At 40.5% G+C, this 27,978-nt stretch overlaps 2 protein-coding genes across 3 annotated transcripts; both read left to right on the top strand.

Moving 5' to 3' along the window:
- Nucleotides 1-289: 289 nt before the first annotated feature.
- Nucleotides 290-4,773, top strand: LOC113150079 (protein mono-ADP-ribosyltransferase PARP14-like). Its single transcript, XM_026342464.1, has 7 exons — nt 290-1,001; nt 1,367-1,442; nt 1,656-1,892; nt 2,152-2,373; nt 2,702-2,783; nt 3,290-3,405; nt 3,683-4,773. Exons 1-7 carry the CDS (start codon nt 445-447, stop codon nt 3,728-3,730), a joined length of 1,338 nt encoding a protein of 445 aa, XP_026198249.1. The 5' UTR covers nt 290-444; the 3' UTR covers nt 3,731-4,773.
- A 1,299-nt stretch (nt 4,774-6,072) lies between these two features.
- On the top strand, nt 6,073-27,895 carry LOC113150047 (protein mono-ADP-ribosyltransferase PARP14-like). 2 transcript variants are annotated; one of them, XM_026342427.1, is made up of 23 exons: nt 6,073-6,092; nt 6,176-6,436; nt 6,892-6,974; nt 7,780-7,807; nt 9,431-9,493; nt 9,851-10,024; nt 11,112-11,231; nt 11,735-11,833; nt 13,077-13,666; nt 13,819-13,843; nt 14,012-14,185; nt 14,412-14,537; nt 16,458-16,559; nt 16,968-18,505; nt 21,082-21,169; nt 22,485-22,634; nt 23,385-23,447; nt 23,580-23,765; nt 24,563-24,763; nt 25,340-25,440; nt 26,087-26,322; nt 26,419-26,452; nt 27,858-27,895. In XM_026342427.1, the coding sequence occupies exons 2-22, from the start codon at nt 6,253-6,255 to the stop codon at nt 26,447-26,449; spliced, it is 4,362 nt and encodes a 1,453-aa protein (XP_026198212.1). In that variant the 5' UTR covers nt 6,073-6,092; nt 6,176-6,252; the 3' UTR covers nt 26,450-26,452; nt 27,858-27,895. The 2 variants fall into 2 exon arrangements, with proteins under 2 accessions (XP_026198212.1, XP_026198211.1); XM_026342426.1 differs by lacking the exon at nt 27,858-27,895 and having other exon boundaries at nt 26,419-27,015.
- The last annotated feature ends 83 nt before the right edge of the window (nt 27,896-27,978 follow it).

The following is a 27,978-nucleotide window of genomic DNA, read 5'->3' on the forward strand; positions in this document are numbered from 1 at the left end:
GAGGTGGGGTTGGAAGAGGAGAAGAAGGAGGAATTGGAAGAGGAGAGGAAGGAGAAGGAGTTGGATGAGGAAGAGGAGAGGAAGGAGGAGGAGTTGGATGAGGAAGAGGAGAGGAAGGAGGAGGAGTTGGATGAGGAAGAGGAGAGGAAGGAGGAGGAGTTGGATGAGGAAGAGGAGAAGAAGGAGGAGGAGTTGGATGAGGAAGAGGAGAGGAAGGAGGAGGAGTTGGATGAGGAAGAGGAGAAGAAGGAGGAGGAGTTGGATGAGGAAGAGGAGAGGAAGGAGGAGGAGTTGAATGAGGAAGAGGAGGAGTTGGACGAGGAGGAGGAGGAGTGGGAGGATGAGGAAGAAGAGGAGGAAGAGAGCTATGATGCAGAAAGTGATCAGTGTTATTGCAGAGTGAAGACCACGACTGGAGTTCTGGTTTGGGTCAGAAAGGCCGACATGTGCAGCGTCAGTGCCGACGCAGTGGTTAATTCAGCTAACGAGGAGTTACAGCACCTCGGTGGACTGTCTTTAGCGCTGCTCAGAGCTGCAGGACCACAGCTGCAGAAAACAAGTGATGACTACATCGCCAAAAATGGGCGTCTATCCATTGGTGCCGCCATCGTGACAGATGCTGGTGACCTGCCCTGCAAGTACATTGTACATACCGTTGGTCCACGGTTCTCAGACTTTGACCAAAGTACAGCTGTGAAGCATCTGAAGCAGGCTGTTCAAGAAAGTCTGAGACAAGCAAAAAGGGTCGAGTGCTCCAGCATCGCCCTGCCAGCCATCAGTTCAGGTGTGTTTGGTTTTCCTGTTGACCTCTGTGCTGACACCATAGCTGAGGCCGTGCGGGAGTACTGTGATGATCCTCAAGGTGTGGGATTGCTGACTGAGATTCAACTGGTGGACAACAATGATAACACCATCAAGGCCCTGGCCTCGGCGGTCAACAAAGTGTTCAGTGACTTTGAACCCATCATGATGGAACCACTGCAGGAAGAAGAGGATTCAAGGTGAACTGAGGAAACGTTTCTTATTACAGTAGAGATGTAGAAATGTGTATTTAGTCAAACATTTAGCTTCTTAAACTAAAGCTTATTAAATTCTGAGAAGTAGCATGAGAAGATTGATACAAAGCTTGAATCAGCTGATTAGCAAAGCTCAGTGTTAAGACTGGAACCAGTAATGGGAAACTCTGCAAACTAGTACTGTGGGTTCAGAAACCATGCAAAAATATGGCCCAGGTAGTAGGTAGAGGACATCTGCTCTGCTTTAGTTCCTTTATGAGTAACAAAAGTGTAACAATATCCAAACAACTTCTTACTCCATCCATCTCCATCCTTGCTGTCACTGCTTTACTCTGGTTCTGTGGTTGTAGTTCAGAGATGATGGAGCTGACAACAGCTGAGGGTCTGAAGATTCGTCTCTGCAGGGGAAACATTCAGGACCAGACTGTGAGTACTGACCCTGCTGTGAATTTTAAAACCTTAAACTTTAATGGCCACTAACTGATCAGGAAAATGTTGCTCGTCCAGCTAGATTTGGTAAAAGTAGAACAGGAAGTGAGTCTGAAAACTAAGATGGATGTTAATCTATAATTAACAGGTTAACTTGTCCCTTCGGTTTCAGTCCTGACCTTATGTACACTGTCCTGATTTGTTTTCCAGACCGATGTGATCGTCAACACCATTGGAGACAACATGAACCTGAATCAGGGAGCTGTCTCCAAAGCGCTGCTGCAGGCAGCTGGACCCAACCTGCAGTCAGCTGTTAACTCTGAAGCCAAAGCTCCTGTGCTGCAGCACGGTGACGTCGTCATCACCAAAGGCTTCGAGCTGTCGTGTCAGAAAGTCTTCCACAGTGTTTGTCCTGCTTGGGACAACGGAGAAGGTGCAGCAGAGGAGGTGAGAGGTTGAATTTAGTGATGGTGTTATCAAGTCGTTTCGGCCTCAGGTTCGTTTACACATCCTGGATCCTGGATAATGGACCCAGACCACATGTTCAAGTTTGAATGTGAAGCTGATATTGGATGTCTGTTAGTGAAATGCATCTTGGGAATCAAATTTACTTTTACTCTTCAGTTTTTATTTGGACTATAACTATAATTTGACACAGCATCAGTCCAGTCTCACCTGTTCCCTTTGCTTCTTCTTTTCGTGGCAGGTGTTAATACGCATCATCAGGTTTTGTCTGGAGCAGGCTGAGAAGTTCGAGCTGGCGTCACTGTCCATCCCGGCCATCGGGACGGGAAACCTGCACTTCCCCAGAGACCTGGTGTCCAGAGTCCTGCTGAATGAGATCCACTCCTACAGCCACAGAAGAACTCCTTTCCATCTGAGAGAGGTTCTCATTGTCGTTCACCCCAGCGACAGCCCAACTGTGGACGTAGGTTTCATTCTTTCCTCAGATATGCTCAAACTTTCCATGTGTGTTTGCTGTTTTCTTCACTTTTGTATAATAAATGCAGCATTTTAGTCTTTTTGACAACACAAGGAAACAGAACATGTTATGTTGGGGAACATGGAAGAAGAATATGAGGAATAAAGTGCATCTCTAGTTTCGTTGCTGGCTCCATTTTTATTACATTAAATTCTAAATCAATTCATTCAAAAAGTATGATATACAATATATAAACATATATAAACATGTACAGACATTTGCTCACAACATAAAATCCCCTGTATTGACACAATGGCCGCATATCGTTTGTCAGTGTTTCAGCAGGGAGTTCAAACGTCAGGCTGTTAAGAGGAAAATCCGTCGTAAATCTGCCAGAAAATCTAATTTGTTCTCAGGTGAGTCCCAAGTCTTTCATTCATACCTTGATTCAGACCTTTTTAAAAATCAAATGATGTAAATTATATTTTCTGTTGGTAGCTAGTGTCTTTACACACAGACTGATGAGCTTCAGTAAGGTTTTAAAGTTTGTTCAGACAGAGCAGAAGCAAACGTTTGCCTGCATCTTCCCATTAACTTCATGTTGTGACTGAACATGGATTCAAAGACAGAACAGTGATGGTGTTTTTAAAGACCACAGAAACTTTTAGAGATTAAGTCTCGATGGCTCCGCACAATGAGAACAACAGAACTAAAGAAAGTAAGAAAGTTTGTGTTCGATCTTAAGGAATTTCCATAATAATCAAATTTTAAGACCATGATGCATCCATTTAATTCGCTGGAAATTACCGTGGTACAAGTATAAGAGTGTGTCATTAGCATAAAGAGGCAGCATTCATAGTCCTGAACAGATTCAGATGTTTTACCATATACTGTAATAGAACGGTTTTGTCTCTTGTTTCAGGGCTCTCTTCTTTTTTTGCGGGACTTCGGGGTCGCCTGTCCAACACTGCTGACCCTGCTCTGGAGAGGAAGGACTCTGACTGTGCCGTGTTGGACATGTGTGCTGACAATGAAAAGGTTAACATGACGTGTTTCAGCTCAATGTGTGGTACAAACAAAGGTCAAATGAGAAAAGTAACCAGAGTTTTAATAAATATTTTATGTATTTGTGACTGTCACAGGAAATAGTTTAATTAATAGTTTGATTAAAAGTTCACACTGCAGTTACTGAATCATCACCCTAAACCAGAGAGGTTTAGGGTGATGATGTGAACATGGGAAGTGTCTTAATGACATTATTAAAATGCTACAGTGCTTGTAAGTAACCAAAGTCCACCACCCCTTGCATCTGCAGAACCTGAGCCAGGCCAAGAGAAGGATTACAGATCTGATTTGTGACTGAGCAGGTGAAGAGGATCACCGCAGACCCGTACATAAGTCACTGCTGCAGGCTGACGTGCAGCAGCAGGAGCAGATGATGACTGACTGAATGTTCACCTGCTGATTCCTGCATTCACGATCAGGACTGTGATTATTTAGACTTAACTCTGCAACAACAGATGATTCCTGAGGGCTTCTGCAAATATTTCACATAATCCTACATTCAGCTTATTTTAACCCTGGTGATTTCAGTGTGTTCATTTTTAGTAGTCATTTACAAATATGCTGTTGTTTTACTTGTTGCATCTCAAAGTGTAGTGATGGAAATTATGGCTCCGGCTCTTGTTCCGTTCAGAATAATGACTCATCTAATTCCTTTTTTTGTTAGGGGTGGACGTTTCTACGTTCTATGCAAATAATTCACCAAAAAACAACAGGTTGAAGCAGAATTTGTAGGTGTATCTCATTAAAAGTTAAATATCTCATCAAATTAACTCATTTTTACATGTGTAGACTTGGTTTAGCTTCACTAAATGAATCTTCCTGTGATCTGCTTAATAAACATCACACGTGTCCAGTTTTAGATCTCTCTCTCTGCACAGAGCGGACAGGAGGATGAAGGCATCAGTTGCATCACGTTTGAGTTGAGTTATTCTTCAGTTCTCACTAACATCACTCCAGCTCTTCAGTCACTGTTAAGCCCGGTACGAGGGGTCAGTCTAATAATCTGTAACTTCTAGCTCTAGTGGCTCATTCTCACTGTTCTAACACAGAGGAGACGAGTGACATTGAAATTAATGCACAGTGTTAAAAACATTACCTAACACTCGGATCCCTTTGTTCGTATCAAAGAGCCGTTCAAACAAACCAGATAATTTGTGAATGTAACATCACTATCAGAGAAACATTTCATCAGTTTTACATCTTTCATTTCATTTCCAGAATATATTAGAAATAATTTCTTCTCACCTCAGCATTGTTATTGTACGACTAATTATCATTTTGTGTGTCTGTTTTAATGTTAGTTGTTTTTTTCAGTGACTGTAATAAACTATGTGAACACCTGCTGTTGAACTGTTTCCTTTTGCCAACATGTCATTTAACCTGAAACCACGTGAACCTGTCAGACAATAATTAAAGTGTTTAATCAGCCTTCTTCATAAGAGTAATAATCAGTTTAATTGATCTGTATTTGAATTTTATCATTTTCCTAATCATCCAGTCTTTTGGTGAAACTTCTCTTTATTGTGAAAGCATAAAACATTTGATTATTTTTGATTGCAGATAGTTTAGTGACACTAAACTTTCAACTTGATATGAACAATCTGAGGCTAAAACTGTGTCTGTGGTTCTGGAAGCAAAAGTTCTGTTCATGTTTTCTCTTAAATAATCTTAAATGAACATGAAGTTCTGTTAAGTACAAAGGTAAAAATAAATCCCTGGTAAATGCTTTTATCCAGTCGACTTACACATATTAAACACACATCAGGAGCAACCTGAGGTTCACACGTGGACCATAAGAGACAGGGATCGAACCAGTGACCTTCCCACCAGAGTCAAAGTCTCTGTTGTTGGCTGTAATATGGTCAGTTTTGAGTGTGTAAAACACACTTGCTCCAGAATGCCGTAAAGATCTTGAGATTTCACAGATTTAACAAACCTTGTGCCAGATGCAGTAAAGCAGCACCAGAGCATAACCAAACCTCCTCCATGTTTCACAGTAGGTACAGTGTACCTTTATTTGTATGCTTAATTTTTGAGTCTGTGAACATAAAGAAGCTGTGACTCGCCAAAAGGTTCCAGTTTTGTCTCATCTGTTCAAAGGATGTTCTCCCAGAACCTTGGTGGTTTGTCAATGTGCGATTTTTTTATGATATGCTTTCATCAGTGGAGTCCATTGAGTCCACTTTGACTCAAACATTGATTGATGGTGTGATCTGACTCTGATGTACCTTGACCTTGAATTTTACCTCTAATCTAAATGTGGAGCTTAAACTTCTGAGTAAGTTCTTTAGCTTTCTGTGGTCCATGTTCAGTTTGGTACACATCATGATACCAAACAGCACAGTGACCACATTTCACCCTTTAAATAGTCAGACTGACTGATTCCAAGTGTGAAGAAACATGTGAAGCTAATTACAGGACACACTTTAGTTTAACATGTCTCTATGGTCTTTAATATCTTTTCATTTTCTTTTTGTCCAGGCCAAAAGGAGTACATTTTTATTTATTATTACTTTTGGCATTTTTAACTTATTTTAATGACCTTTGTGGGTTTTTCTTTATTTAACAGAGTGGTACCAACACTCTTTTCTACTTGTGTACCTGTAAATGACTCTGGCATGAGGACAGGAGGAGCCGAGGATCGAACCACAGCTGCACCGGTTCGGTGTTTCTATTATATGATCATTTGCTCGTCACTGACCGTAGTACCCGTCTTAATGCTCAGTCTGGTGTTATCTTACAGTGAAAAACGAAAGTGAGAGCAGCTGAAGCCCGAACATTTTGTCCCGGTCAGTCAGAGGGTTTGGACCGGGAGCCACCATGTCTGGATCCGAGTGTCCCCCGGTGGTCGTGGAGGGGGACTGGAGTCCGGCTCAGACCAAAACCGTGAAGAACAAACTGCTGCTTCACTTCCAGAGCAAGAAGAAGTCAAACGGAGCAGACTGTAGGGTGGAGGTGGAGGACGGAGCTCCGAGAGCCGCAGTTTACTTCAGGGCACCGGAGGGTGAGTCTGAGCCAGCAAACAGCTGAACAGTGACTGAGCAGGTTTCTGTCAGGACTGAGGCCATTTAAAAACTGAAAGTTCATCTTTAATGTTAATCTGATTTTGAAACAATTTAAAATCATCAGCAGAAGGTTTTGAATTTCCATAAAACCCAACAGGTCTGAGTTTAGTCGCAGCACTGTCTGCTCTGCACCTCCCCCCGGCCACCGCCTTTCCTCTGTATTAGTCCACTGATCACAATGAAGAGTGAACAAAGAGCAGGATCCAGCTTCACTAAGTTATTTTAACCTTATAAATATTACAATCAACTCACACTTGTAAAGCAAAAGGTTAAGGTGAATTATATAAGGTGATGGTAACTTATGACATAATTTATCATCTATTTATCATAACATCTTTATCAAAACTCATGCTCAGAATAACAAGATTACTTTCACCATTCTGTCTATTTGCAGTAAAAGAGAGAGTCCTCAAGAAGGAGAGTCATGAAATCGTTGTGGCAAATCAATCGATGAAGTTACGGCTGATTTCTCCAACAGTGAGTCATGTTTTAAAGCTGTCTTCTGTTCCTGCTTAGGAAGAAACAAACACTCCATACCAGCAGGTGGTGGTAGTTTCCATCCATCCAGTGTGTAATGCAGTACTGTTATGATGCTGTATGAGGTTATGTTGTTCTGTTGAGGAGTGGATTAGAAAACATGGAGCGAATCATGTTGAAGAAAAAGACCGAAGGAGTGTGAGGTGGGGAGAGCAGCAGAGCTTCACATAGAGACTGTGAAGAATTTAAAGCATGATCTCTGCAAAAGTAACAGAAATTCAGAACAACAAAATGTGTCTGACACAGTTAAAACTAGACGTCCACAATCTGTTGAGAATCATTTTTGCATTTATTCAGAGCAGGTATAGTCCAGCAGGTGAAAGTAAATCACACACACTAACACACACACCAAAAGGAGTGTGTGCACACATATATTGATCGAGGTTTGAGTTTGTGTTTGTGTTTGTGTGACTGTAGAAGAACCAACAGGATCAGGATCATGTGAACTCATCACCAATATTATCCAGCTGTTATTTGTTATGTAATTTTAATTTGCACATTGTATGTCATTAAATATATATGAAGTTGTACATCGCCATCAATACAATTATTCTATCTGCAAAGAAATAAATTAAATGAATGTGATGGAAAAATGACTCAGTGGAAACTCTGCCCATTAGTTTTACAGTATTTTAGCCCAAGAGGAAATTGTATTTAAATGTTCAATCACAGTCTTAAAACGATGTTTATATTGTTGCAAGACCACCTTTTCACTCTGTGTGATTGAAATCTTTTTTTTTCTTAGAAGCCAACAAACAAAGACGACGTCTCAGGTAACTGCTTCTAAACTTTCTTCCTCCGTTGTTAAAGTACTTAAATCTAATCTGAGAACTAAAATCAGCAGCATGTTTAACTACATCTTATAGAACAAAAACATATAGAGATTTATTTTTCTTTTTAACAAAGTCTTTCCTAACAGAAACAGTTTAATGTCATTCTTATCAAACCAATGGGAGGAAATTAGGCCTTTGTCATTATTTTATTAGTTATTAGTATTTTGACATCAAGCTTCAGAAGAAAAAGACATTTCAGGCTGTAACATACTCACAATTCTTACTAGAAACAATATATAATTGTCATTGTCAATAAAGGTTGGCAACTATGTCAGAAAAATACCTCATAAATGTCAGGTTTCTACAAAGTAATGTCAATATATAAAATTGTATGAAGTGAAATCAGTTTTTGTATTAATATTCACCCCCCTTCAGGTCAATATTTAGTAGATGCACCTTTAGCTGCAATCACAGCATGAAGTCTGTGTGGATAGGTCTCAGTTAGGCTTGCACATATGGACACTGGAATTTTCTGCAATTTTTCTTTGCAAAAGTGCTTAAGGTCTGCCAGGTTGCATGGGGATCGGGTGTGAACCAGCCCTTTTTAAGCCTATCTACAAATTCTCTATTGGATTCACTCCAGAACATTCACCTTGGTGTCAGTAAAGCATTTCTGTGTAGATTTCTCTGTATGCTTCGGGTCATTGTCTTGCCGACTGAATACGATTGTCCACCAGCATTGTCCTATATTTTGCTGCATTTATCTTACCCTCTACCTTAACAAGCCTTCCAGACCCAGCTCTCAAGAAGCATCCCCACAGCATGATGTTGCCACCACCATGTATCACAGTGGGGATGGTGTGTTTGTGGTGATGTGCAGTGTATAGCGTGTGCCAAACATAGCGTCTTGTCTGATGGACAAAAAGCAACATTGTGGTCTCATCGGACCAAAGAACCCTTCCACTGAAAGACCGTGGAGTCTTTCAAATGCCTATTGGTGAACTCAATAATTTAATGAGTTTTCTTCAACAGTTCTCTTTATTACTCTCCCATAAAGCTTTGACTGGTGTAGAACCCGGGCAACAGTTGTTGTATGTAAAGTCCCTCCTATCTCATTTACTAAAGCGTGTAACTACTTCAGAGTAGTCATCAGTGTGTTAGTGGCTTCTCTCACTAGTCTCATTCTTGCACAGTCACTCAGTTTGTGTGAACTGCCTGTTCTAGGCAGATTTAGACACGTGTCATATTCCTATCACTTCTGGATGATAGATTTCAGCGAATATTATTGCAAACACTGATTTCACCTTACATATTTTTATTTCATTGGCATTACGTTGTAGAAACCTGTCACTTTGACATTAATGAGGTAATTTATTGAAATGTTTTTGTCAAGGTCGCCAACTTTTATTGACCATGATTCATTAATAATGTCAATATGAGGATGAAACATCCAAGGGCGTGAATAGTAAATTAAAAACAATTACATTTTGCTCGGTCTTTGGTTTGGAAATTGTAATATTTCTGCCTGATGTTCATCCCTGTGTGTTCACGTGTGCAGATAAAGTCTAAATGTATAAATAAATAATAAATAAAAAATATTATTTTTATTACATTTGTCAACAGATTTAAATTCTCAGAAATCTGAAGTTGATCCAGAAAATGGAGCTGAAGCAGCAAACGAAGAGGGTAAATAACTGTATGTGAATTAAATTACAGGACTTTGCGGGATATTATTTTTGTTCCGTATTTTTGAAGAAGCCTCTGAGGACATTAAGGTTAATCTCAACACAACTGATCTCTAAGGTCTGTCTGACCTTTGCCAATAATTAATATCAAATTATTTTAAGAGTTGTTTAAGAACTTAGGAAAATAAATTAGCTAATGACAGGCCTATGAAAGTCATTGTCTGAATGTTCCTGACATTCCTGACAAGAATGTTTCAGAATAAAAGTCAATAATCTTAATAAATACAGGTAAAGTCTTTACATGAAAATAATGAGTTAGAGAAGCTGAAGCAGGATTTTTTTTTCTCACCTCACTCAGATTCTGTTCAGAGTGTCGCAGTGGTGCTGGAAAACGTGCCGGATGTTCCAGATGTGTCCAGAGATGTACTGATGATGCTGGTGGAGAACACCTTGGGGTTGGATGAGAGAGACTACACTCTGGAGATCATCTGGGAATCCAACACAGCCGTGGTCACTTTCAGTAAACCTGAAGGTAGGAAACAAGTTAGTTACCAATATTCTTCACTCTCCAGGTGGTGGTAATATGATTGAAGATTTCATTATCAGAAGGTGATTGTAGATTATGTTGTGAGCCAGCTGGATCATTAACTAAGTCTGCTGTTTATAACTGTCATCTCATATGAAGACGAGCCATCAAGTCTGAAGGAGGACTTACCTGAAACCTGCTGGAGTGTAGCTACTGATAGTGGAGCATCTCATCCAGTTGTGTCGCTGCACATTTGCAGAAGTATTTTCCTTATGATTGGAATGAAAACCGCTACCAAGTCAAGTGGGTTATAGACTGAGGCTTCTGTCAGCAAGAGGAGTTCATTACTCTGAATTGAAAATAATCTGAAACGACAAACCATCTGACTCAATCTGTGGCTCAAACAGGGCCAAGTCTTGGTTTTGTACTGTTTAAATTAATTTCTGGAAACTTCTTGAAATTGATGGAACTAGCATTCAGTATCACATATTATTTTGCCAGGTTTCTGTGGGTAATACACCCTATAATGACAGATGTACCAAGCAGGACTCTGCACCGTCTTCAGCTTCTCCATGAGTAATTATTTTATCATGAATGTTACATAATCCTTGACACATCTGAGACATTTCCTATTGTCTCTTTTTTTAAATGGTAAAGGCATTTCACAGTGACCGTCCACCTTCATGTTGGTCCCTTCTTCCATTATTGATATGAGATCGTGCATGAGCCAACATTACAGTTAATTAAAGGAGCAATATATTCCAGGCGATGCCATGCTCTTGCTGTCTGGGTCGTAGGAATGTGACTTGGATTGGCATGAATGGACTGCTGGAAAAGAGATTTACTGTGGGGAATAAATGCCTCTGACCTGAGCCCCGGTTAACATCTGACATGGAATGACTGTTCTTGTAGAAGAAACTGTGGAGCTTATTCGTTGCGCAGACTCTTTCGTTCTATGATGAACACAAGGGCGTGGAATGAAATTATTAAATGATGTGAAACAGTATGATTCTGATAGCAGTTTAAATATAAGTAATTGCATAGTTCTTTTTTCTCCCATCATCTTTAAGGACTAATCTGGAGTCTTTTGCAGATGTTGAGAGGTTCCTCACTGAGAGTCAGGTCTGCATGAAGAAACACGGACTGACCGCTCGACCACTGGAGGCAACAACGAGCGTCCAAGTGGAGATTCTTTCTACGACTGTTGTTAAAGGTGCATGAACTGTTTAAAGACAGTCACAAGGGTAAAATCTAGATATCTGATACTTTGGGTAACAGTTATTTTACTTCATAATGGCGGGCATTCTATAATCTGCTTCTAATTTCCCCCTTCTATAAATAAACTCTATGTGAACCTCTAATAATCTTAGAGGTTCACATACTTTTGCCACACAAAACTATGTGTGGGAAATGATATATGATCATTTCCCACAATAAATAAAGTGTAACTTCTTTGTTTCATTTGTTTAGTTACAAGTCCTTTACTTATGGAAAACTAAAACTATGTTTTAGGTTATTATTTATGCAAAAACACAGACACTTGCAAATAGTTCACAAACCTTCCAGCACCACTGGATATATACGCAAAATAGTGATGTGAAGTAGTATTTGAACAGGGACACAGTTGTAATATTGTATCTGTACACTACCACAATAGATTTGAAACATACTATTTAAAATGGCCACTTAACTTCTTAATTTCTGTTTACTTTCCAGAGTTGTTGGAGCTGTATTTTGAAAAGAGCTGGGCTCGACCAGAAAATGTCATGATCCCAGATGAACATTCTGCCATTGTCACTTTCAGTGACCCTAAAGGTTTCGCTTAAATACTTCATTTTAAACCCTATAATATGTGTTGAAGTGCATTCTATCTATAAGACTGTGCAAATGTTTAAAAGCAGCATGTCTAGCTAAACTGAATTTGATGATGATTTTTACTTCAAAAAATATATACAGTATTCTCCCAAAGCTATGTGGACACCTGATGGCTTCAACTATCTGGTTTCAGTTTTTCTAGCAGCTATTGAACAAGCTGCTGGAATTTTCTTACAAACCTGGTGTTAGTGATCAGGTCTGCTTGCAGTTGTTCAGTTCATACAGTTCTTTTCAATTGCTTTGAACTGTGTTGGGGTTCTTTACAAAAACGTGACTTACAAGTGAGATACAAAGCAAGCAGATATATAATCCAAGGAAAAGAACTTTAAAGTAAAATAGAAAGAGCTGTTTCAATGTTATGTACTTTAATAAGGTTTTAAGGACAAAAGGTTCGGAAAAGTTTTTTAAAATTGGTAGTGAGATAACTGAGCGTACAGATGTGGGTAGATCATTCCACCATTGTGGAACCACAGAGCTGAAAAGTTTTGCCTGGTGTCTTTTTTTAGGTCAGGTGAAGGAACCACAAGATGGTATTGGCTTGCAGAGCCATTGGCTTGACCACATTGTAGGCAACGGTCAGGGCTTTGAAGCTAATGCAGCAGCTGCAGGAAGCCAGTGCAGAGAGTGATGTAACGTGTCCTATTTGGCTGATTGGGAAGGAGACGTGCTGCTTTTTGGATCATCTGGAAGTTTGATGCTGCAGCTGGGGGCCTTGTCAGTAAGGCATTGTAGAAGTCAATCTGAGAAATGACCAGAGCCTGAACAATGAGTTGTGTCGTTTAATACAAAAAGTAGGATCTGGTCTTTCTGAAATTGAAAAGGGCAAATGTTCATGCCCTTAAGAAAGAGCATATGTGGTCGGTAAAGCTCAGTTAATCGTCAATGATCACCCCCAGGTTTCTGGCAGACTTAGTATATACAGTATATACAGAATAAATAATTCTTTGTAGAATCATGTTAAAATATAAAAGAGACAAACAAACTAAAAAACTGCAAAATAATTGAAAATATCAGTGTACTGGAACAAATCTGATAAAAGGGAAAAAGACAAAAAGCCAATGTCAGAACAAGGTTGACCACATAGTTTTATATGATTAGTCTTTTGACCTGAAAACGTGTCCTAGCCACAAATAGGGCAACAATTTATGAGCATTTTCTGTTTTAATTCCCTGTATCACTGCAGTTGTGAAAAGCATTTGCATAAAACAAGACCACATCATAGGCTCCATCCCAGTCAAGGTGTATCCGTACTATGAGTCTCTGGGAACCGCCTTGTACGGTAAAGAACGACCAGCATGGAAGATGCCCAAACCCTTCACTGAGCACATTGACCACGCTGTCTGGAAATACCTCCTGATGAAGAAAGAGTTAAGAAGTATCAATGATCAGATGCGTCCGTACTTCTGCAGTGTGGAGTTGTGTGAAGACGACTCTGACGTGAAACTCAGTCCTCTCCCGAGCTTGTTGAGGCAGAAAGACCTGACAGCCAAAGATATAGATAACTGGAGGAGTACTGCCCAGGAGGCCTTTCATCAGCAAATGTCTCAGTACTCAGGCTTCCAATGTCCAGCTAATGCATCTGCATGGAAAGCTGCAGAGACAGACGTCCGTTCGATTGTCCGACAAGATGCCGTCCTGTTGCTGGATGAGTTCAGTGGCACATTAACAGTGGCCGGCAGAGCTGTCGACATAAAACAAATTAGGGCTCTTGTGGAAAATATTGTTCTTAAAGCCATGAGTCAGACTGAACAAGAGAAAACCAGCATCTCTGAGGTAAATATTTTGTTCAGGCATGTTTAGCAAATGTGTCGGCGATCTCTTCCCTACATTTATTCCTGAGCTAAAATCTTGATCTTCTTTATGTTTATATTTATGTTGATATCAGTTTATTATTTTTGATTAAATATTTTTTTCTTCATCCTCAGAGCTCAGCAAATGACAACATACCAGGTAAAACTCCTAAACTGTCTATTTCTCTGTGAGCTTTAATGGTTGCAGTGTCTTTACTTAACACTCTGATGCTCTCATCAGATACATCCTGCTACCAAATCCAATTCCTCAAATGAAAATAATCCAAAATACCAAAAATATAGCAGGTTTATCATTTTCTCCTCCCAGACTCAGATTCCATTCAGAGTGTCCCAGTTTTGTTGGAAAATGTTCCGGATGACATGTCTAGAGATGTGCTGATGATGCTTTTGGAGAATATCTCTGGGTCAGACGAGAACAGCTACAGTCTGGAAATCATCTGGGAATTCAACAGAGCCGTGGTCACATTTAACAAACCTGGAGGTGACTGCAGTGATTATACAGATGTAGTTAACCTGAAAATGATTAGCCATATTTACGAAATCAAACAAAACCCTTAACTTTTTTATGGAAATTGTCATAACCATAAACACATTGTTGAATTTAAACAATACAATTCATAAATCTTATCCTAAAGCAGAAACTGCAAAATCTAGATTTGAGGACATTTCTCTTCTTTTGAAGGAGTAATCAGATTTTTTTTTTGCAGATGTGGAGAGATTCCTCACTGGGAGTCAGACCAGCACAAAGATGCAGAAATATGGACTGACTGCTAGACTGCTGGAGGCAGCAACAAGCGTCCGAGTGGAGAATCTTCCTCCCTCTGCAGTCAAAGGTACATAAACTGCATAAAAACAATTTTACTAAAACGTGGTTATCTGGGCTCACCAGTGGCCAATCGGTATTCAGGTATATGAGATTTAGATTTTTGTTTGCATTTTATTTTAAGGCTGTGTTGCATATTTGTTGATATCTACACTTTAGTTCAAAGTTTTGCTTTGTTCTTCACATTTGGGAATTACAGTAAAATCCCATGCACTCGAACAACATTCCCTATTCCTGAGGGAGCAAAGCAGCCCCACAGCATTATGCTCCCACCACCATGTTTTACCTTTGAGATTTAACTAACGATCAAAGGTTTTGAGAGCCTCTCCATCCCTTAACCAATCAAAGCAACATAATGTGCCCAAACTGCTTAAGTTTGATTTTAAAGGTCAATGGACAGACTTCCAAAATTTGTCTTTATTTTTCAGTTTAATCAAACTTCATCAAGTGTAGTAGAGGCCAGTTCAACAACATCAACTTCATCTCGGCAGAGATCTGGGGACTTTTATTTACATCATACTTCATATTGAGTGGCAAGAGAAACATGCCACATTACCAGATTATCCTTGTCACAAATCTGGGGGTCAGACTCCATGGCCAGAGACAACACGCTAGAAAGAATAGTTAGATTGAGCTTTACTGACAATCAAATAGTGCAATGAAGAATTCCATAGCTCGGAGAGTTGGTCATCGGCTAGCCATGACATGGGTAAGAAATGACACGTAAGGCTTGGATGAGACGTGGCGAATGATGGTGGTGAGTACTCACAGAAAATGGTAGGAAGGTGCGTTGAGGAATAAGCAGGAGAAGCGTCAGCAACCAGTGCTACGACCCGGAAGTTTGTGACCCAGCCGTGGAGTGTTTCTAGGGCGGCTACCAAGATGGCAGACTGAGGTGGAGGCACGTGGTGGCCAAGAAGCAGAGGTGGAGGTTTTAAAGCGGTCCTGGTCATACACAAAGGAGCGGTAAAGGAGGGGACAGGCTGAGATGAGCTCAAACACAGTCCAGGTCCAAAACACAAACTGACAATGCCAGATCCAGAATCCAACAGATGAGAATCACAGTCCACAGACAGTCCAGGTCATACACAAGGAGGTCCACACAGAATCAGATAGGGAAGGGAACAAGGCAGGGATCAGAGCAGGGAAACACTCATGATATCCTCAAGAGAGCAGGCAGAAGACAAAGGTCAGGTCAGGCAGGTTCGGTAGCGAGAAGTCGGATCAATACAAATGCTGGATAGTGTGGTTCTCAGGCTGAAGTGAGACTATCTGGCAGGGGAAAAGAGCGAGTGGATCTGCTTATAAAGGGAGAGAGGAAGCACAGGTAAAAACAATGTGCAATCAGAGCACTCGTGGGGAGGAGGAGCAGGAAGCTGACCAAAAAACGGCATAGACAGCAGATAGTCAGGAAGAGCTGGAACCGTGACAATTGTGATGGTTACTGTGCAGCTAATGTGGCTAGATTAGCAAACAAACAAGACCAACACTTTAAAATGGTAACACCTACAGCTTCAAACTTTGATTGAGACCCAGGTTTAGGTAACGGTCTGTGAATGGAAAAATCAGACATTAGAGGCATTCTTGATAAAAATGTGATGCCATCTACCAGGATGATGAAGATGAAACAAGGGTGGACATTTTAGCAAGACAATGATCCCAAACACTCATTTGGTTTCAAAGAAAAAAGCTGCTACAATGGCCCAGCCAATCACCTGCTTTGATTCCAGTTTAATTTCTATGCAAAGAAGAAGAACTCAAATCACAATTTAGAAGAGAAAGTGTGTAACATTAAACCAGTGCCTGTTCTAGCTGTCATTGGGACAGAGTAGGGTATACCCTGGACAAGTCAGATAACCAGTCCTTTCACAGTTTCCATTGATATTCTTGTTGCAAAAATGTGTTTATTCCATTTCTGATTCTGTTCCAGAGTTGTTGGAGTTGTATTTTGACAAGAACTGGGCTGTACCAGACAAAATCATCATGATCCCAGATGAACAGGCTGCCATTGCCACTTTCAATGATCCCAAAGGTTTTTCACTTAATGTTTTTAATGATGTTTACCCTATTTTATCTTGCTCTGTTTAGACTCAATAAGTATGAGAACATCTGACTTGAAATGCTGGCAAGCTAATTAACATCCCTGAGACCAATCAATACAGACACTGATCTTTCAGTTACCATTCATGTGCTAGTTTTATAGCCTCCACTCTTTACTAGTTTCTACATTTCCACCTGTTGCAGAGATTACTCCCATTCAGATAAAAGACCATTAGTGAAGTTGAAGACTGGTTTAGTGATAAGGTCTGGATCACAGCAAATTAATTTGCTATACCAGGAAAAAGACCAAATCATTATTGCATTTCAAAAATAAATTCTGGAAAGTAAGTTTGTAAAACAATCAATTAATAGTTCTCTTTTATCCTTTGTATTCCTGCAGTTGTGAAAAGTATTTCCATAAATCAAGATCACGTCATAGGCTCCATCCCAGTCAAGTTGTATCCATACTATAAGTCTTTGGGAACCGCCTTGTATGGTAAAGAACGTCCAGCATGGAAGTTGCCTGAATCTTTTACTGAGCACATTGACCACGCTGTCTGGAGATTTCTTCAGATGAGGAAAGAGTTAAAAAGCATCAATGATCAGATGCGTTCGTATTTCTGTTGTGTGGATTTGTGTGTGAACAACCCTCGGGTGAAACTCAGTCCTCTACCGAGCTTGTTGAGACAGAAAGACCTGACAGCCAAAGATATAGATAACTGGATGAGTAATGCTAAAAGTGCCTTCCATCAGCAAATGTCTCAGTACTCAGCCTTTGAATGTCCAATTAACACACCTTCATGGAAAGCAGCAGAGACAGACGTCCGTTCATTTGTCAAGGAAGATGTCTTTCTAGAACTGGCTGCATCTATGGACACTTTGACTGTGTCTGGAAGAGCTGATGACATAAAACAAATCAGGGCTCCTGTGGAGAATATTGTTCTTCAAGCCATGAGTCTGAGTGAACGTCAGACAAATGGGGTCTCTGATGAAATGGATTTGTCCTTTGCAATGTTCTACATTTTGAATCAGGATGGGTTGCAGAAAGTCACACAGGACATTTCCCCTCAGATGAACGTCTCCTACAATGAAGGCACCCACAAGTTGACCATTATAGGACTCCCTGCAGAGGTTTATCAGATTAAATCATGGATCTTGGAGAGGCAAGTGCGTATAAGCAGAAAACAAATAAATTTTCCTCAATATCTTTTTGACTTTCTCAAGTCCTTGGATCCTGTGGACATGTCACAGGACCTATTCGCCTCCCAAGGGATCAGTGCCTTCTACGCCATTGAGAATGAAGGTGTTTTCCTGATGGGGAGTACTGATAGCATCCTCTGTGATGCTGAGAGGAAGTTGGAGTCCGTTTTTTCTGTGCAGACTTTAGATTTGGAAGGCCGGGAAGTTCTCAATCTTCATAACTGGTTTGACCTGAACAAACAGCTGCTGGACACCTACAACTCCTCAAAGAAGAAAACAGTGGCCATTCAGATCCATCCAGGAAGAGACAAAATAACTGTGGTTGGCTTTGTGAATCCAGTGAAAGAGGTCAACCACAGTCTAAAGAAGTTCATGGTGAACTACTCACAAGTTCAAGAAAGTATTTGTCTCAAGTCCTGTGCTGTTGTTCAGTTCATCAACAAGAACAAGTTGAATGACTGGAAAAGTATTGCCGAAGCCAATAATGTCAAAGTCAGTTTTGATTCAAAACGACCAAGAATCAGCATCAGCGGGGCTCCTCATAATGTCCAGAGAGCCAAATCCTGCTCTCGGGGGCTGATTAGTTCTTCTAGCTACTTCACTGATACCTTCACTGTGGACAAACCTGGAGCTAAGAAGTATTTCATGTCTCAGGGAAGCATGTTCCTGTCTACAATAATGACAGAGTCCAGCTGTGTGGTGGTGATGTGTCCTAACAATCAAGAGGAAGAGGAGGAGGTTAGTCTGTTTCTGCCCAAGGTCATATTTGCCAAAATGTAAAAAATACAATTCGCAGCTTGACACTTGACACACAGCAAGTTATGGGGAAGCAAGGAAAGCTATTTTTGCTACAGTTCGATGTTCTCAATGACATTTTATTATACAATGGGAAAAATACTGCAATTGAATAACAAGGAAATAATAATAATAGTTGTTGTAGTTATTTACCTATTTATTAAGTGTATTTGTGAGGAGTCAGTGCACATTTTGAAGAAGAACCAGAGCTTTAATGTCGTTGGAGCTTGAATGAGTCAGACAGTGAGTAAACACATAGCCAGTTCCATAGAGGGGGATGTTACTGTAATTTAGTGTGAAGGTGACCAAGGCATGGATCAGTTTCAGGCACTTGTAGGTATGACCAGATACACACAAAGTTTTGTGGTGCTACAGGCCTGTTCTTACAACAATTTGACTGAGTGAAATGTCTCACAATTGAAAGCAATTGATCAAAGATAACGGATAGATAATGGACCTGTGAGTCTACCTGCGCAGGTCCACCAAGCAAGGATATCGCAAGACCAATGGTTTCCAATCTTTTTGCACTTTTCTTCACTTTAACCCCCTTCTGCTTCGGAAAGCCTTTCTGTTTCTCTTTTTCAATGTATTTTCAACATATTCCAGTTCTCCTCCGCAGACATGGGACATGGCGTTCTCCGAGAGGGCGATGCATTTCCCACCTGCGGGCCCTCACCCAGAACACCTCACCGCCAGCCTCTTTTTCTCTTGCCCTGTGAAACTGCCAATTGGCGGTGATTACAGCACCGATCACAGCCCACATCATTGTGATCTACAGACCGCCAGGCCAGCTGGAGGACTTCTGCGACGAGCTGGACATGCTATTGACCCAATTCCCTGAAGATGGCACTCCTCTCATCATCTTAGGAGACCTTAACATCCACCTGGACAAGCCAAAGGTGACTGACGTGCTCACTCTTCTGAACACGTTTGACCTGAGACTATTGTCCACTCCTCCAACCCACAAAACTGGCAATGACCTGGACTTCGTTCTGATCCGGAACTGCACTGTGGATGACATCTCTGTCACTCCTCTGCATTTGTTTTATAATTTTTTCATTCGGCTCACAGTCTTCATCTCTAGACTGTCACAGTCTTCAATTGCACTGGAAACATTCCGCGGCAACCTCAGAAATGTCAGCACGGAGCAGTTTTCTTCCCTGGTTTCTGCAATACTGCCCTCATCACATTCTATCCACCTCTGACACAGACACAGTCACAGACAGGCTCTGCAATACGCATATCGAATATGCAATATATGATATCTTCTAGACCTGCTTGTCCGTCAGCTTCCAACTCGTGGCTCACTGACCAGATCCGTGAACAATGCACAAGTGGCGCAAATCCAAGTCTCAACCTGCTCTAACTGATTATCAGGATTTGCTTCAATCGTGTCACTAGGGCGAAGACTGAATACTACCAGGACAAGCTCAGCAACACCACAGATGCCAGAAAGCTGTTCTCAACTTTCAAGTCTCTACTCTATCCACCCCCACCTCCACCACCCACCTGTCTCACAGCTGACGACTTTGCCTCCTTTTTTACCAACAAGGTGGCAGCCATCAGCCCCCAGTTCACTCCTCCTGATTATGACATTCTGCTAACCAAACCAAACAACGCATTTCTCTTCATGCTCTCAGCCCTGTCAGAGGACGACGTATCCACCCTCCTCCTCTTGAATCACCCAACCACCTGCTCTCTGGTTTCAATCCCCTATACTCTTCTTCAAGCTATTGCACGACGTCTGGTGATAGCAGCACCACACAGTCGACACCAAGGAAAACTCTTCAGCTCACGTCCACGATGGTGGAATGACGTGCATAACTCTGCACGCTCAGTCACCTCACTTTCAATATTTACAAAACGCATCTTCCTTTGCACTTAAAAAACAAAAAAGAAACTTTTTTGCTCCCTTGTACTTACATCTCATGAAACAGAAACACTTGATAGCACTTTGCTTTGATGTTTTTTTCTCCTTGACTTGGATTTAGTTTGCTTGCCTCTTTCCTCACTTGTAAGTGAGGTTAGTGATCCAGAATCCAGTGATAGTTCAGGACGGTAACAAGGGGAGGTTTCAGCAGCGTACACAGAGAAACATACAACAAATGGATACTGTAGCCTAGTAGAGGTCAAAAAAGCATGATCCATAGAAGATAAGACAGTACAGGTCAAAACACTAGGAGGTCCACACAGAATCAAGGCAGGGAAGGGAACAACAAGGAAGAGATCAGATCAGAGGAGAAACACTCACTACAACCAAAAGAAGTAGGCAGAAATCAAGGTCAGGTAGTCAATAGGCAATTAGAATAATGAGGCAGAGAGGAGGAAGAACAGGAAGCTGACCAAAAAGGGCATGTAGGACAGACAGGCAGGAAGAGCCATGACCGTGACAAGGTCATTATTTCTGCTGCACCCAGATTTTCCATCCAACTGTTGGCAGTCAAGTTATTAATGTAACCAGTTGACATATTTTGACAAAGAATGTGTAGAATAAAAAATACAATGTCTTTTTTTTTCAGACTGGTCAGAGAAACATTCAACAAGATGTACAGGTTTTTAACAAACCGCTTGTTCCGCAGTCATCCAGCCAATCAAAGCAGTCCCCAGGTAAGAAGCATTCGACCGACCTGTCACTTAAACCTTAATTTATGAACAACAAAACTATTAAGAACACGAAACAAACAGCAGCAGCATAAAGTAACTTAAAGTAAATATGTCTTTAACATTGTCTTTATTTATTATTATTATATTATATATTATTATATTATATTATTTGTTACTTCCAGACTGGACTATTGTAATTCATTATTAGTAGTTTGTCCCAAAAACTCATTAAAGAGCCTCCAGTTAATCTAAAATGCTGCAGCCAGAGTTCTGACTGGAATTAGCAAGAGAGATCATATTTCTCCTACGTTAGCTTCTCTCCATTGGCTCCCTGTAAAATCCAGAATTGAATTTAAAATTCTTCTCCTCACTTATAAATCCCTTAATAATCAGGCTCCATCTTATCTTAAAGAACTTATAGTTCCTTATCTTCCAAGCAGAACTCTCCGTTCTCAGGCTGCAGGTTTACTTGTGGTTCCTAGAGTTTCCAAATGTAGAATGGGAGGCAGAGCCTTTAGCTACCAAGCCCCTCTCCTGTGGAACCAGCTCCCAGTTCAGGTTCTGGAGGCAGGCACCCTCTCCACATTTAAGACTAGACTTAAAACTTTCCTTTTTTCTAAAGCTTATAGTTAGAGATGGATCAGGTGACTCTGAACCATCTCTTAGTTATGCTGATATAGCTTAATCTGCTGGGGAACTTCTACTGATAAACTGAGCTCCTCTCCTCTCTCCTTTCTTCTGTATCAATCCAAATGCCACCATTGCATGTCATTAACTTTGTGTCTTCTCTCTCTTTTAGTTGTGTTTCCTCCTCTCTGTCTCCCTCTCTCTGTACTTTTCTGCAGGTATCCTCGGCCTGGAGCTGTACATCTCCAGAATCCAGTTCATCTGCCCAATGTTCTTGATGCTTGTTGTTGTCTTTATTACCTGCTGTTCTTTTCTCTCTCCTCTTTCCACTCACCCCAACCGGTCGAGGCAGATGGCCGCCCACTATGAGCCTGGTTCTGCTGGAGGTTTCTTCCTCTAAAGGGAATTTCTCCTCTCCACTGTTGGCTAAAGCTTGCTCAAATGGGATTGTTGGGTTTTCCCTATAATTCTGTATACAGTTATACTTTGTAAGGTCTTAAACCTTAAACACTGTAAAGTGCCTGAGATAACTTCTGTTGTGATTTGACGCTATATTTGACGATATAAATAACATTTTATTGAATTGCATGTTGGTGCTAAAGGCAAACACTCTTGTTGGATCATCAGAGGAAACCAGGAAATTAGGTCAGTACAACATTCATCATTAATAATGAAAGTGTGTGTGTGTCAGTCTCAGTTGGTGCAGTATCACCCCGCCCCCTCGGTGTGTACCAGATGCAGATAGGTCAAATAACCCTTGAGGTGTCATCAGGAGACATCACTAAGGAGGCCAGTGATGTCATTGTCAACTCCTCCAATCCAGACTTTAACCTTAAAGCAGGTGATGATCTTGTAAAAAGTCTCTACCTATTGTTTTTATTCTTGTTTATTAGTGAATTATTATTTTTTATTATACAATTTGGTATTTTTCCTTCATTCTTAGAAGGCTACATTTTAATTTCATTTCCAGTCAGTTCCTTGATGTCACATTTTCATTTTACAGTAATGTATAACATTATAGTGCAGACACTTTGTGCTGTATGATATTAATGTTGTTTCCTTGTATGTTAATGTTGCAAAAACCATTAACAGAAACAAATTCTTCAGTTTACTGATGATTTATTCAGAAAGGTACAGATCACTGGTTCACCATTTCGGCCTGGCACCCAGCCAGCTTTGGATTTTCCCCAGTTCTCCCTCTCCCTGTGGTCTCCACCCATTAGCCAATTTTCCACCTGCCCCTTTGAACTTTGGACATTGTCTGCCTGCCATTGAGCAGTGGTTTTCTTTTGTACTTTGGTTTCTTGTTTGTTACTTTGTACCCTGCCATATTGGTAGTTTTATGTTGTTACTTTGTCCCGGTGTTTTTGCCTGTTTTTTTAGTGTCCGTTGACACCCCACTTAGTTCCCTGTTTTGTGTGGTTTTCTGTAAATAAATCTAGTTTTCGTTCATGCCTGCCTTGTCCCTTCCCACGCTTGTGACAGACTGTTAGAAAACATGAAACTAAATTAAGAAAACATTTGTATCATATGATATTAGATAGAACATTTGTAACATTATTTCTTAACCCTGTTCTGTATCATATTCCAGGAGTCTCCAAAAAGATCTTAGACTGTGCCGGATCAGTAGTTGAGCAGGAGTGTGCTCAGATCGGTAAGTAGCTGAACCTGAACCTTCATTATTGTAGTATCCAGTATCACTTGTATTGTGATTTATAATGTAATTTAGTATTAAAAAAATTTAACAGTAGTTTGTTTTATCAGGATGTGTTGTTCATCTCTGTAGTGAATTCTCTGGGTTACCAGCCTCGTCCGATGATAATAACATCAGCTGGGAAGCTGCCCAGTGAATACATCATCCATGTTGTCGGCCAGAATGATCCTGCAATTATTAAGGACACAGTTTACTCAGTGCTGAATGTCTGTGAAGAAAACAAGTTCAGCTCCGTCTCCTTTCCTGCTCTGGAAACAGGTCTGTCCAAACTGTCTATAGTTCTAATTTTAATCTAGTGAAAGTGTTTTGCTTCATTCTGTTAAATTACAGTGAATAGTGAAAAATGTTCCCACATAAGACAACAGCCAATCTTTTGGAAGCAAAGGTCCAGAAGACTATATTATCTAACTATTTACTGCAATATATTTTTAAGTAGCCTGCATGTAATCAATACTTGACTTTCAAATCAAATTAATTCAGTACAATTTAAAAACCTTTAGACAACTTTAACGTTATGTAACATCGAACTGAGCATGTGGCTCAAGATCCTGGTGGACTGGTCATACTGGGCTCTGAGAATAGCAACTCTCTGTGATTGCACTTCAGATTTGAGTCAGTATGTGTGTTCAAAACGTTTGTGTTTTGTCTCATAATGCCGTTTGACATTGGCACTTTTAAATAGAGCCACAGTTTGTGCTCCCAGTGGTAATATGAACAGAAAGGAGTCTGTTCATGTTGGATTAAAAACTCGATTTCTAGATCTGGATTCAAAACATTCGGTTGGGTCTGTAGCTCCAGGTTCGTACGGGACAGTTTCTGGGTCCGGATCCACACTGTGGTCCACCTGTTATTGACCCAAGATATATATCATAAAATGTGGAAACTAGTGTATTAACTGGTTGATTTAGATCATTGTAGATAAAATATGGGTTCATGTTGGCTGCTTTCTATATTTTCTAATCACAAATGTATGGTATGGTATAGGTATGACTATAAGGGGCTAAATGAAAACTCACTTTATCATCATTAAAATCCTTAACATCATCACTGTTCAGGTCAGGGAGGGGCCCACCCAACAGCAGTGGCAGATGCCATGATTGAAGCTGTGGTGGACTTTGTGAAGAAGACGCAGCCAAAATCTGTTCACAGTGTGAAGATCCTGATCTTCCAGACGGCCATGATGATGGAGTTCCACAGGAGCATGATGAGTAGACAGGCATGGGAAGGGGTTGAGGACTTCTTAATCAAGATCAAAGGTAATTCAGTGAGTTTAAACTTCATGTTTGTGTTGAGTTGGGGTTAACCCTAGAAAAGAAAATCTCTTGTTTGTCCAGCTCTCAGTAACTTCTCTGCTCAGTCTGTGATAGACTTTAAAAACACCTAAGGAGTGAAAAATCCCTGCCCGCTTTCATCACTTTAATAAGTCATAGCTAGTTTATACAAACCTTACGGTCATCTGAACTGAACTTGAGTTACATTTATCTGTCATATCTGTACATGTTACAATAAATAAATGTTTATTTAATTTTTCAAAGTAAATTCCCAAAACATCTGTTCACTGTAGATTTTAGCAAAGATGAAAAACTTGTCAATTTGTTTGGGACTATTTTTAACTGCGGATTGAGGCAACATGATGGTGTATGTGTCTAAAGAAACCTGTGTGTTTGTGTGTGTGTGTGTGTGTGTGTGTGTGTGTGTGTGTGTGTGTGTGTGTGTGTGTGTGTGTTCATGGTGATGAAGGAGCGTTAGCATTTCTAATTTTTGTCATCACTGTTCTGTGTTAAATATTTGTTATTGTTATTTGTAAATGTTATTGTTTTGTGACATTTCAGATTTTTTGTTTATGGGACTTACGGGAAGAAGACATTACTCGGCTCTGGAGAAGGAGAAGTTTGAACCTGCAGTGTTTGACCTGTGTGCAGAAAATGACCAGGTTAACATGATATCACTTTGTTTTAGCTTTTTCCTTTGGAAAAGAACGTTTTTTTGTTTTGTTTTTTTACTTTACTCTCTAAATATGGTCTCCTTCATGACAAAAATCTTATTAATGTTGGTGTAACGTTCACACCTTCTCCGCGTAACACATTTATAAATCAGTGAAATGTTGAGGACAGAGTAACTAGATCCAGATTAACATGTGATATGCTTTTCTTACGAGGACAACGTCCTTTGGCCAAACTTTTCACTTGTCATGAATCTTCTGTGTTTAATTTTCTTGTGGTTTTTAAGTCTGATAAGCATTTGGCTGAGGTACAACAGCTGCCACACTGGCACATTTACAGTGATGTTGATTAATGTGCAGTGCCCCTGAAAGCAAAATTAACACATCAACAAGCTTCAAACAAAAAACAAGAAAAGTAAAGTAAGAATTTTAAGGGCAACATGCATGCTAAATGAGTTAATACTCATTCTATCTATGATGTGTTTGATAATTGCATTTGCATACTTTATTAATGATCAATTTAAAATTGTTATATTAAGTGTTAAATTAATGGTTCATTTAGCTTTAGTTTTAGTTTGTCAAACTGTATACACTGTACATAAGTAATTCTCCAAAACCATTTCACCCACCACTGTAGGATGTGCGCCGGGCTAAGAAAAGGATTATAGACCGGATTGTGGCTGAGCAGGCGAAGAAAACCATGAGGGACCCATTTATCAAGCAGCTGTCACAAGCTGACATGGAGCAGCTGAAGCAACTACAGCGGGAACTGACAGTTACCATCCATCTGGACAAAGGTCGGGGGGGTCAGGAGCCCAGCATCCACCTGGAGGGTCTGACCAGGGACGTCTTCACTGCCGAAGCAGCAATCAGGTCAGCAAACGTGATCATTTCATTTAGGATCCATAAAAGTGGGTCAGTCAAATGTCGCCAGATGTTCTGACAGAGATTTTACTGTCTGACTTTCAGAGACATCATCCGGAAAGTGGCGAGGTCCTAAAAGGTGAAAGCTGAATGGTTTTTGTGTCCAGTTCTCACTTAACTAGTTAAAATAAGAACAAAATCGTATCTTCACCAGAGGAAACTATACTCCTTTTTATAATCTAAGTGTTTCAATTCACAAGAAGATTCTGTCTTTGCAGTGTATTGAATATAGGTCAGAAAGTAATTTACAAATCACTGTATTCTCTTTTTATTCATATTTCACAAAGTAGTGGTAGTAGTTTGTAGATTCCCCTCCACTTTCTCTAACTCCTCTCCTTGAACTTCGTCATTCTGGGTGTTAAAACTGGTTCTATTCTCCTAAACATCCATCTCCATGGTGTTGGTCAGATGATTGTTCCTACACCACTTTACAAAATAGTCCGGGACAGAGCTTGCATATGAGAGACACCGCTTTTTTAATACTGTATCAGAATTCAATTTCAATTCAATTCAGTTTTATTTGTATAGCGCCAATTTACAACAGAAGTTATCTCAAGGCACTTTACAGTGTAAGGTTTAAGACCTTACAGAAAATATTTATACAAAAGATTAAAGAGAAAACCCAACAATCCCATTTGAACAAGCTTTAGGCAACAGTGGAGAGGAAAAACTCCCTTTAGAGCAGTGCTTCTTTGGGGGGGGGCGCGTGTGACGCCAGGAAACGGGTTGTAGCATACCCGGAAGGGGGGGGGGCGAATGTTTAGTTCTTCCTTGGGGGGGGGGGGCGTAATAGAAAATAATTGAGAAGCACTGCTTTAGAGGAAGAAACCTCCAGCAGAACCAGGCTCATAGTGGGCGGCCATCTGCCTCGACCGGTTGGGGTGAGTGGAAAGAGAAAGAGAAAAGAACAGCAGGCAATAAGACAACAACAAGCAGCAAGAACATTGGGTAGGTCAACTGGATTCTGGAGATGTACAGCTCCAGGCCGAGGATACCTGAAGAAAAGTACAGAGAGAGGGAGACAGAGAGGAGGAAACACAACTAAAAGGAGAGAGAAGACACAAAGTTAATGACATGCAATGGTGGCATTTGCATTGATACAGGAGAAAGGAGAGAGGAGAGGAGCTCAGTTTATCAGTAGAAAGAACACATTGACAGCAGTTAAATTTATCTTTCCCAGTTTTAAAATGCAAATGTAAAATTGCAATTGGAATATGTTCCAAAGCCTGGGACCAGACAGAAGTAACAGGTCAAGGTTAGTGAGACTGAGCTCAGGTCAGATAATATATAATAGTAAGAGGAAACATGTCTGCCTGCTCCTGAGCTTCTTCCTGAACCTTTATTATAATTAGGATCTAATCCTAATTATTATAAACTCCTGTTGGAGATTTCCTGTTCTGATATCTTGATAATTTCATCATGAAGCATGAAGACGTGGTAAATAATAATAATAATAATAATGTATACTTTATTCGGTTGGACAGCTGCCAGACTGAGTCAGCGTTACTACGGGGTTTCAGTGTCTTGTCCAAGGACACCTCAGGAAGTAGCCAGGAGGAACCGGGAATTGAACCACTCACCCTGGGGTTTGTAGGTGACTGCTCT

The sequence above is a fragment of the Anabas testudineus genome, chromosome 9 (genome assembly GCF_900324465.2).
Source record: "Anabas testudineus chromosome 9, fAnaTes1.2, whole genome shotgun sequence".
Classification (NCBI taxonomy): domain Eukaryota; kingdom Metazoa; phylum Chordata; class Actinopteri; order Anabantiformes; family Anabantidae; genus Anabas; species Anabas testudineus.

Bases quoted from the DNA above. Each gene is read 5' to 3' on its own strand.
- LOC113150047 (XM_026342427.1), top strand. From the start codon at position 6,253: ATGTCTGGATCCGAGTGTCCCCCGGTGGTCGTGGAGGGGGACTGGAGT. The intron at 6,437-6,891 runs GTGAGTCTGAGC...GTCTATTTGCAG, and splicing joins TTACTTCAGGGCACCGGAGG to TAAAAGAGAGAGTCCTCAAG. The intron at 23,448-23,579 runs GTAAGTAGCTGA...TCATCTCTGTAG, and splicing joins GCAGGAGTGTGCTCAGATCG to TGAATTCTCTGGGTTACCAG.
- LOC113150079 (XM_026342464.1), top strand. From the start codon at position 445: ATGTGCAGCGTCAGTGCCGACGCAGTGGTTAATTCAGCTAACGAGGAG. The intron at 1,002-1,366 runs GTGAACTGAGGA...CTGTGGTTGTAG, and splicing joins CAGGAAGAAGAGGATTCAAG to TTCAGAGATGATGGAGCTGA. The intron at 3,406-3,682 runs GTTAACATGACG...TTGCATCTGCAG, and splicing joins TGTGTGCTGACAATGAAAAG to AACCTGAGCCAGGCCAAGAG.